This window comes from Silene latifolia, chromosome X, assembly GCF_048544455.1.
Source record: "Silene latifolia isolate original U9 population chromosome X, ASM4854445v1, whole genome shotgun sequence".
Lineage (NCBI taxonomy): Eukaryota > Viridiplantae > Streptophyta > Magnoliopsida > Caryophyllales > Caryophyllaceae > Silene > Silene latifolia.
Genome location: NC_133537.1, coordinates 37,678,537 through 37,688,998, shown reverse-complemented (window position 1 = coordinate 37,688,998; position 10,462 = coordinate 37,678,537). Strand labels below are relative to the sequence as shown.

Sequence of the window (10,462 nt, the reverse complement as noted above, 5' to 3'; positions counted from 1 at the left end):
ATCAAATTTCGAAGCGGATCTCTTCATGGAACTAAGATCTTTCTATCTCCAAATGGGCGGGTTAACTCTAATTTCTTCCTCGTCCTATCCAATCTCTCCAATTACTTTCTATCGGTTTTCAAAATTCCGGTAAGTGTGGCAAAAAAGATTAATTCTCTTTTGACACAATTTTGGTGGACGGGATGTAAACTGGGAACGACTGTTCACTGGTGTAGTAAGAATTTTTTAAGTCTTCCAAAAGGGAAAGGAGGACTTGGGATTCGCAATATTGAATGCCTAAATCAAGCACTGTTAGCAAAGCATGGGTGGCGGCTGGTTTCGGGAGAAAACTCCTTTTTTAGTAAGGTCTTTAGGCAGAAAGTGTTCGGGGATGATATGGTCGACCCGAATAGTTTTGAAAAAAGGGTAACCAACTGCTCGTGGGGAGTCCGTAGCATTATCCATGGTTTCCAGGCAATCAAAGACCACTTGGGTTGGAAACCGGGTCGAGACTCAAGACTGAATATATGGGTGACACGATGGGTGGGGGGTGCATGCCCGGAACCAAGGGACCAGCGGTTGGGGGTTAGGGACATGCACTTGGCGAATCTGCAAGTGAGGGATCTTTTGCTTCCTAATGGTGAGTGGAATGAGAGGTTCATCAGGGCGTTGATCAGAGAGGAGTACGCGGCAAGGATTCTGGCAACCAGGGGACGGGAGATGAACGTAACCGATGTGATCTTCTGGCCGTTTACAAAGGACGGGGTTTTTACGGTCAAGAGTGGCTATGGATTGATTTTTGATGAGTATATGAGTAGGAAGGGTTCAGGTAGAGATAAAACTAGGATCGGTGAAAGGGAAAGGACATTCTGTCGAAAACGACTATGGACGCTTCCGGTCCCAAACTCTTGGAAAATACTGGTCTGGAGGATCATTACGAACACACTCTCAGTTGGAAAAGAGTTTCATCGCAGACAACTGGCGGGTGATGTTCTGTGTGGTTTGTGTGGAGAGAGTCAAGGTTGTATGGAAACTCTTGAGCACCTGTTTAGGGATTGTGAGGTCTCCGCTAGGATCTGGGCGGGATCTTCGCTTGGTATTAGAGTGGGTGGTGCGGAATCGATCGGTATGGCGGCTTGGCTAACTGATTGGGTTCAGTATCTTTGGAAGCAAGATGAAGGACAGGTACGTGTCATAAACTTCGTCGCAATCTTATGGGGATTATGGACTGTCCGTAATAAAGTCAAGTTCGATGGAATGACCAAGAACCCTCATGTTATTGCTGATTTACTGTTTGGTTCGATTAAGGATAAAGTAGGGATTCTAAAGGATCAACTTGAGGGAAAATGTAGGATAAAGGGGATAGGAGGGGGTGTGGAAGAGCTCATGGATCAACGAAGGATGGAGATTCGGACCGGGCATCCTGTCCAACTGATTGGATGTCCGGATCGATGTAATGTCATCAGGGTAAAAGTTGATGCCGGATGGGAACGAAATTACGTAGCTGCGTTTGGATGGGTGGCTTATGATGGGCAGGGACAAGAACGTATGCGACGTCAGTGAAAACTAAAGTCGAAAAGCGACTTTGCAGGCTGAGGCGCTGGGTGTCAGGGATGTGCTATTGTGGGCTAGTGCTGAGGGCTGGTTGCATATGGACATATCGTCAGATTGTCTACAACTTATTAATGAGCTGGCAGGAATCGATAAAGTTGATCATCTGATTGCAGGCATCTTGGAGGACATGCATAAAATCGCAAGCTCTTTTCATTGTTTATGCTTCAGTTTTATTCCTAGAAATCTTAATAGTATTGCGCATGGCTTGGCTAGACAAGCCATAAAAATGTAAAACCTTTCTTTACGGCTGCCAAAAAAAAAAAAAAAAAAAAAAAAAAAAAAAAAACATGGGACGACATCGTAAAGTCTTAAGAGTCTAACTGAAAGAGCAAGTTCAGTGCACTTTTTAAGTGTGAAGGAAGTCACGGATACATCAAAGTCTAGGACAGTAAAAGCCTAAAAGGTAAGTCTAGGACAAGAAAAGAGACAACTGAAAACATTGAACCAACACTTTTAGCATATAGTTGCATTCCCATGTGTGTAATCCAGTCATGAGATATTTTCACTTCTTAGTTTCAACCTCTATAAATACTCCAAACTCCTCCTTAAATATCAAGCAAAGAGAGATAAACAACAAAGTAGTAACACAAATCATGTCCATCGATGCATTAGCTATGGCGGGTGTCGACTACAGAAATTGCAGCATTAACATGGACAATGACTTGGAGAAAATTCCACAATATCTTCTAGTAGAGAATAAGTCGAGCAAAAGGCAGGGTCTGACTAAGGGTGAGGGGAATCAGAGGCTCGACAGACAAAAATGGCAGCATAATTCCAACACAGGATCGTGGAACAAAGGTGTAGCATCACCAACTACGCACTGTGGCTGTTAAGCCCCCTCCCTTCCTCGTCCGACAAGCTTACAATCCATCTCCTCTACTCCCTTAATGGTGTACTCCATCTCATTTTCAGACATTTGTTTAATCAAACGTATGGAAATGAGATGAATCGAGGCCATAACTAATTCGATGTTTAATCTGATATATAGAAGTAGAACTAAGATTTTTTTTTTTTCAGTTTTCAGTACACCAAAAATCTGATTATTCTTTATTTATATATTACGAGTATGATAGAATAAAGCATAAACTACTCTTCGCAACGCAATATATCAAGATGGAAATGTTTGTTATGGGTCTAAGATTTTCTGCAATTTCCTTTTCCTTAGTTTTCCAGCAATTGTGCATCTCATAGTACCAAGCTGAAGCAAATCCCCATTTCTGTACTATCATAATATCCCGTCGGAATCTAGAGCTAGCTATATCTTACCGAAACAAGAATCATCTATGGAAGACTTAGTTTTCCTAACATATCACGTCAAATTGGTAAAGACAACGGTAAAACTATTCAAGAATCATAAATTTCAAAGCTGCACAAAGTTCAAATCAGTTATTATTCTCAAAGGTTTCTTAAGATTCTCAGCAATGTACATTACTATACACAGGAAAATACAAGAACGCAAGCACACCAAAGACAGTGCCTGAAAGAATTACCTCAACAATAAGTCTCATCGTCCCCCTGACAATTCAATGGCGTCCTGATTATGAATGGAATGGTCACACCAGTCAAATCTTCTCTGCAGTCTTTGATACTCTTCTCTGCGACTGACTTCAACATGCTGCCATTCTTCCCATCTTTCAGCGAGACCTTCTCCTTCGAGCATACGCACTACTACTGACATTGCTGGACGCTCTTCTGGTGAGGGTTGAGTGCATAGTAATGCAACTTTGATCATCATGTCTACCTCCTGAGTATCATAATTACTCAGATTCTTATCAATAATCCTGTCTAATCTCTTTTCTCTTTCCAGCTTCTTCACCTGCAAAATATCAATCCAGTGAGTCCTACATGAGACGGTCTCACATATCATACCGGACCATATCCTTGTGTCCTCATAAATATAGAAATAATGGGTTGGTCTCACATGTTAGACGGTCCTATATAAGTTTTCGTAATTGCCAAATTGGGAGAGGCGGCTAGAAGACAAAAATCAAGAATCTTTCATATTTGCTAATATGCACATTTGTCACACATGAAATTCAAGACAACAAATAACCCATTAATTGTTAAGATCCCATTTAATGTGGCCTCTTCCATAGCTTTTCAATTATGAGAATTAACCCAAATTCATTAGCAGCTACTCCGTCGTAATTAACTCAATTAAGAATGATGTTAAATTATTAATGCCTCTTACAGTCTTACATGATCAAGCAGTAGCACATCATCTTCCTCTTCCAAGCGTGAAAAATCAATAGCCCGTTGTCCTGTCACAAGCTCAAGAAGCATAATGCCGTAACCAAAAACATCAGTCCTCTCTGATGACTTTCCGGTGGATAGATACTCGGGAGCTATGTGTCCCATTGTCCCACGTACCTGCGTAGTCACATTAGTCTTTCGCACATCTACCAACTTTGCTAACCCAAAATCACCCACTACTGCTTCAAAGTTCTCGTCTAATAACACATTAGCAGCCTTTACATCACGATGGATTATCTTAGGGTCGCAATGTTCGTGAAGATACTCTAAACCACGTGCTGTTCCCAACGATATTCGTTTTCTCGTAGGCCAGTCCAAAACAGCCTCCCCTGGTTTTAATTCTGCAGAAGAGAAAGGAACACTAGGATAGTAAGATACTGAGATGGCACTTCAATAACAATTCAATTTTCCACCATAATTGATAAATAGATAGGACAGCTCACTGTGAAACTTGTCCAATTGAAGAACGTAGGACTACTATGGCATCCACAAAATTTAAATGAAACGGTCTTACATGTAAGATCCCTTAACCATATGATTAAATGAGATATAAGAAATTTGGATTAGTTGTACATGTGCGACCGTCTCATAAGACTCATTGTTGGAATTTATAGCATGTAAAGGTAGCAATGCTCCTATTTTAGAGCTTGTTACAAACAAAGAGGCATCAAGAGATACACTATTTCCAAAGAAGTCCAAAATGGGATCAAAAGAGAGGAAAAGTTGCAAACTTATAATACATTTCAACTTTTCAAGGGTAGGATGGTCACTGTACCCCGCAGGCGATAAGCAACACTTAGATTCTGCATGAATGGGTACACCAAAAGTCGCTCAGTTGTGGTAGTGCAAAACCCTATTAAGCGTAGTAGATTCTTATGCACAGCAACGCTTATCATCTCGACCTCACGTTGGAAAGCTGCATCACCTCCCGGGCTTTCATAATCGGTTAATCTTTTCACTGCAACCTTTGTTTTATCTCCAAGAAGACCTTTATAAACCTTGCCAAAGCCACCTTGACCAAGAACGTTTTTCTCACTAAAGTTGTCTGTGGCTATTTGCAATTCCCTGTATGCAAATCGCTTGAGTTGGCCATATGCAATTCTACGATCAACTTCGCCTGTAAAAAGTACACAGGAGAGAAAAAGGGTGATTACAGCAGCAGCTGAAGATGACAAGTGGTCTACGGATTATTGATCAACCACATGAATTTGCAGGCATGTATTCATACTCACTCTGAACCTCCATCCTATTTATATTATCCTCTTTATAATAGCTAGTTCTGTTAAAAATTGATAATATGAAAATAGTTTTTTAATAGATCATATATGTGTCTTAATTCCAATTGCCAAACAATTACCAGCATTATAACCAGCCAAATGGAAACTTAATATCTTACTAAAAACTCCACACACTTCCATTAAGTCGTAAGATCTACACACAAATATGCACTTGCTCCATTAAAGCGACCATAAACAGTGAAGCAAGAGATAGAAAGAATCAACAACTGAACCTGCAACATCAACATAGACTTCACGCTTCAAACCCGCGTATCTTCTCTTGGCCACACAAACAACCAGGAGGCCAATAAGTAACACACAAATAAGCCCTCCAATTACTCCAACTATAACTCCAAGTTTCGTTTTGCTTGAAGACTCTACAACATATCAAGTATTTGTCAGTCGGTCAGTCTACACATGGTGTATAAATTTATGATTTTAGATTCCGCAAATGCAATTCCTATGTGAAATTACAATAATTTTGCAGAGAGATATTTTACCTGTATAACTAGCAGCTGACACACAAAGACGATGAAGATCTTCGCCACAGTTCAAGTCATTGCTGGTGAAACTGCAGTAGGAGAATCACAGATTCATATATGATAATTGTTTATTACAGATAACAGTATAGTTCTTCACCCTTCTATTCGTTAACAAATACATTAGTCTTAGTGTGGAATAAGTTGACAGAACAAACTATGTAACTGTAAAGATAGAGTTAAATATCATACTTGTATTTCGGAACCTTTAAGAGTTTCTCAGGAATTTCGCCACTGAGCTGATTTGAAGATAACTGGCTGCCACCACAAAGCATAATATATGAGACACAAGAGGCAATATAATTATCATTACGCGGAGTAATTAATTTCGAATAAAATTTCTAACCAAGTTACCAAATACAGAAAGGTTGGAACTAAAAAGGAAGCAGAAAAGTATTTTAAAAAGATTACTACTTTCACTTACATGCTAATTAAGTGATCTAGATTGGACAGAGATTCTGGGATAGTTCCTTTGAGAGCGTTACGGCTCAAAATTCTGCATGGACAAAATTATATAAAGACCAGTAACCGGGCTGATAAAAAAAAACGATATAGGTGATTCAATACAGAATTGAAAAAATAAAATCAGATGTTACAACTCACAAATATTTAAGATTTTTAAGATTACCGAGGGAAGATGGTATTTCCCCGGTCAAACGGTTATCTTCTAAATCCAAGCTTGTCAGACTGGTCAATTTTCCGAACTCTCTAGGAATCTTGCCATGAATGTCATTCCCTTGCAAAGATCTGCACAGACAATGCAACTAACATAAATATGAATCAACTAAAATGAAAAGTCAGAAGAAAACCAGGAAGGATGCCAAAAAAAATTAAAAGAGAAGGAATAAAAAAAATTTGGAGAGTCATGGCTTCATGTCACGAATTACATCCATTTACAATGATTATCATTACCCCATTGCCTATAAAGAGTCTTCTGCTCGAAGCAGGGTAAAGCGGTCGAACGTACACAATATCTCTTATAACAAAAGAGTTCTTTCTTGATTACTCATAACCGAATATGGTACGGAAATTCAGGCACAGCTCAGCATTAGAACGAACATAAAAGCAAGTCTAAGAATGTATAGAAACTGTCATTTGCAGATCTAAGGTTGGACCCCGTTATAAATTTTCAACAGACAAGGAGTTACTTAAGAGGTAATTTGGACAGTCAGACGAAATTAGACACAATATTTAGGTCATTACTGTGATTGCAACCAAATCCCTGGAGGGATATATTAAAGGGAAAATCAATGTAATGCTACAGGTATTATTTAGTTCCCCTTACTCACGTGAAGCTCCAAAAGACATTCCAATAAATACTTAGCAAGTTCTGTAGTTTTGTTATATAAGAAGAGCAAACAATTAAATATAACAATTTAGAGCCATTGGAGCGGTGGTGACGTGTAGTGTAGACGTGAACGTTAGACTATAAAACCGATCTTGGACTCCAACCATCAGCTTCCAAGATCGGTTTTATATTCTAACAGTGAATATACAAACAAAGAGGACAAGGAACCTCCAAAGCAGTTCAACGGAAGAAAACGGAGTCGATTACACTTCATGGAGCTAGAAAACTATTCTAGGAAGACTGTTCAAGAGATGCATCAAACACAACCATGTAAACCATTTTATCACGAGTTCACAAGTCACAATCTTCATGTCCAGTTCATCTGATTTTAAAATTAGTAGGTTCTTTAAAATAAAAGTCTCTCTAATTCCCTACTTGAGATATAGAGAGCTCGGAGCAATGTGCAGCTATGCTTGTCGACAATCCTCAATTCTAGAAATGGAATAGACCAGGAGTTCTCACCGAACATTCATAAACGATAGGTCCATGGCTCTATGTCACGATTCCTACGAATTACATTCATTTACTATGATATCATAACCTCATTGCCTGTAAAGAGGCATCTACTCAAAGCGGAGCTAAGGGGTTCGATATAGACAACCTAAAGAAAGTTCTTTCTCAAGAGCAGCTCAGTAGTAGAACCAACTTAAAAGCAAGTCTAAGAATGTGTAGAAACTGACATTTCCAAATCTCGAACAGAATGCCGTTATAAATGTTTTTAACGGTTTCTGAGTTGTGTAAGACGTAATGGACAATCAGACAGAATTAACCACATTATATAGGTCCCATTACAGCGTTCGGCCATTCGCAACCAAAGCCCTACCGGCATAAATGTCTTAGGTAGAATTAGTGTAATGATATAGGTATATAATCTTACGATTCCCCTCACCCATGTGAAGCTCCAAAAGACATTTCATTAAATAGTAAGTTCTGTACTCTGTTGTACAAGAAGGGCAAGCAATTAATTAAAAGATCTTTCTTTATTTAATCACAATATAGCGACAAGGGAGCGGTGAAAATGTTTGTATTGATGTGAATGTACAAACAAAGAGGACAAGGGCCTCCAAATCAGATCAAGGGAATAAAAGGGCGTCAATAACACTTCATGTAACTAGAAATGACCCTAGGAAGACTGCTAAAGAGATGCGCCAAACACAACCCTGTAAAAAGTTTTATCACAAATCACACCCCTCCCGTCCAGTCCATATGATTTTCAATAGTAGGTTTCTCGAAATAAAAGTTTCTCTACACTCTCTGATTGCAATAAAGAGGGCTCGGAGCAAGTGTGCAGCGATACTTGTCGAAAGTCAATCAACTCTAGAAATGGAAAAGACCCGGACTTATAAGCAAACATTGAACCTCTGCGTCAATTCCCCCACAGAAGGCGGCGCAAACGAGAGCTTGGTGCAAATTTTTGAAAATTTGTCTGCATTTACAGCTTAATCTATTTCCATAATTCAATAAAAGGCAATATTATTTTTAAAAAAAAAATCCTCTTTTACTGGTTCAAAATGCACAATAAGATTCCACCAGCTAATTCATGAAAAGTAAACCTACAAAGATGTGAGAGTCTTCAGAGCGCCAATTTGACGAGAAAGAGTACCAGAAAGCCCCAAGTATGACAATGTCCTGTGAATAAGATGGCACAGCCAATGAACAATGTATGAGAAAAATTACTACGAGTAAGCGATGTTATTTGATGTTAAAAAGGAAAGAAGCCTATGTGGAATTACTTACACAGAAACAACCTTCAAACGATGATCACACATAACATTTGACCAAGTGCATGGATTCACTTGATTGGGGTTCCAGTCATCCAGTTGACCAAATGAAGCATTTAAAGAAAGTTTGAACGCATACAGCACATCTCCTGAAAAAAGAAACATCGGGAAGGATGAACTTAGCCGTGTTTTGATCATTATGATTCACTCTATACATGAGTGTTAAAAGGCAACAAAAACCTCTGTGAGTTCAGTCTCCCATATGTTAAGTGCCTTGCATAATTAAGGCACTAAAGTTGGCATTCGAAGTCCAAGTCTACATATGTTGGCATGTTGCCCCATTGAGCCAACAGACAGTAGTAAGTACCTTGAAAATTAGCTTTACTGTAAGAAAGCAAACACATAAAGGCCAGAACAACAAAAAACCCTGCCGCCATTAGCAGTTCCACATTCACCAGCTCCACTACCGTCTAAATTAAAAGCAACAAAATGCAGCACCTCTGCACAAATGAGTGAAATGGAATGAACAATGTAAATCAGACAGTTTAAGATAGCAACCTTCGCAAATTATATGTCCAAACTCCAAAGAATTCAATCGTATTAATCTACTTCTCAAGGTTCATCAAGGAAAAAAAAAGCTCGGCATAACTGAGAAACAGAAACCAAAAAGAATTTAAGGCTTCCGCTAACGTATCAACAACCATCAAGCATTCAAGCATTAATGGTTCTCCATAATCTTCTTGGCCAAAACAATGTGAAGATGAAAAGTTACAAATTCAACTCTCACCATTGCTAAATCATCATCATTCAATTAACTTAAAGTAGTGTTTGGAAACGCGGAATTGACAAAATTAAGCAACCCACGTTCACAATTTAAGAAAATTTGCATTTTGTAAAACCTATCACATTCACACGTTATTCAATTGCTGAAATTAAAAACTACTTAATCAGAATCAACAATTTGGGGAAAATTGCAAGCATTCTCAGATTAAACACAACACTAAAATCACTGTAAAAGATAAAAAGATCACAACTTTACTGTGCACCGACAAAACCCAGTTGCTAAATAAAAAGATTAATACTTCCAAATATCAAAATTTAATAACAATCAAATTAAACTAAAAAAAAAACAGAATGTTCAAATTTAGAAATGTAAGAAACATTAGCAATTTAACATACTTGTATATGAAGAACAAAGAGATGGAAAAAAAGAAAAAATGAAATACCTGGTAGAGAAGATATACATTGATAGAAATGTAAAAAATGTGATCAAAATAAACATGATTTGAGTGCAAAGAGAAGTGAAGGTTGTGCTTTTGGTACTGACAAGTCAACAAAGTAGTGACTGTTATGCTGGTTTTCTGAACTTTTTGTCTGGAAAACTGGATTTTGTTATCATCACTTTTAAAATGAGATTACGGCTCACGTTAATAATAAGTTAACTAACGTTAATGATCCACATTCCACAATCATCACGCTCTTCACCTTCAACTTTTCCTACACCGTCAAGTGAGTCAACCCAAAGGCTTCTAGGAAGGTCAAAGGTGTAATTCTCATTTCAGACGCCGTATCTTCACACAAAATAGACCTACTGCTAGATACTCCCTCCTATTCCGAATAACTGTCCCATTTGTCATTTCTGTCTATTTACATAACTGTCCCATTTACCATATTTGGACATGTTTTTTGACTTTCCTACCCTTGCTCTTTTCTTTATTTACCACCCCAACC

General features: G+C 38.5%; 2 protein-coding genes across 3 annotated transcripts; one reads left to right on the top strand and one right to left on the bottom strand.

The window, feature by feature from the left end:
• The first annotated feature begins 573 nt into the window (after positions 1-573).
• On the top strand, positions 574-1,542 carry LOC141617203 (uncharacterized). Its single transcript, XM_074434385.1, has one exon. The coding sequence runs from the start codon at positions 574-576 to the stop codon at positions 1,540-1,542; it is 969 nt and encodes a 322-aa protein (XP_074290486.1).
• Positions 1,543-2,912: 1,370 nt separating this feature from the next.
• LOC141623239 (putative LRR receptor-like serine/threonine-protein kinase At5g10290) lies at positions 2,913-10,160 on the bottom strand. Of its 2 annotated transcripts, none has more exons than XM_074439324.1 (12): positions 9,958-10,160; positions 9,099-9,231; positions 8,748-8,880; positions 8,568-8,639; positions 6,266-6,409; positions 6,087-6,158; positions 5,855-5,920; positions 5,624-5,694; positions 5,357-5,500; positions 4,622-4,963; positions 3,793-4,187; positions 2,913-3,409 (listed from the first exon to the last, which is right to left on the bottom strand). In XM_074439324.1, exons 2-12 carry the CDS (start codon positions 9,166-9,168, stop codon positions 3,098-3,100), a joined length of 1,821 nt encoding a protein of 606 aa, XP_074295425.1. In that variant the 5' UTR covers positions 9,169-9,231; positions 9,958-10,160; the 3' UTR covers positions 2,913-3,097. The 2 variants fall into 2 exon arrangements, with proteins under 2 accessions (XP_074295425.1, XP_074295426.1); XM_074439325.1 differs by having other exon boundaries at positions 8,972-9,231; positions 9,958-10,155.
• Positions 10,161-10,462: the final 302 nt, after the last annotated feature.

Excerpts from the sequence above, each read along its gene's own strand:
- LOC141623239 (XM_074439324.1), bottom strand. The coding sequence starts at position 9,168 with ATGGCGGCAGGGTTTTTTGTTGTTCTGGCCTTTATGTGTTTGCTTTCT. Across the intron at positions 8,881-9,098 it reads CAGTAAAGCTAATTTTCAAG|GAGATGTGCTGTATGCGTTC; the intron begins GTACTTACTACT and ends TTCTTTTTTCAG. Across the intron at positions 5,921-6,086 it reads CTAGATCACTTAATTAGCAT|CCAGTTATCTTCAAATCAGC; the intron begins GTAAGTGAAAGT and ends TTGTGGTGGCAG.
- LOC141617203 (XM_074434385.1), top strand. The coding sequence starts at position 574 with ATGCACTTGGCGAATCTGCAAGTGAGGGATCTTTTGCTTCCTAATGGT.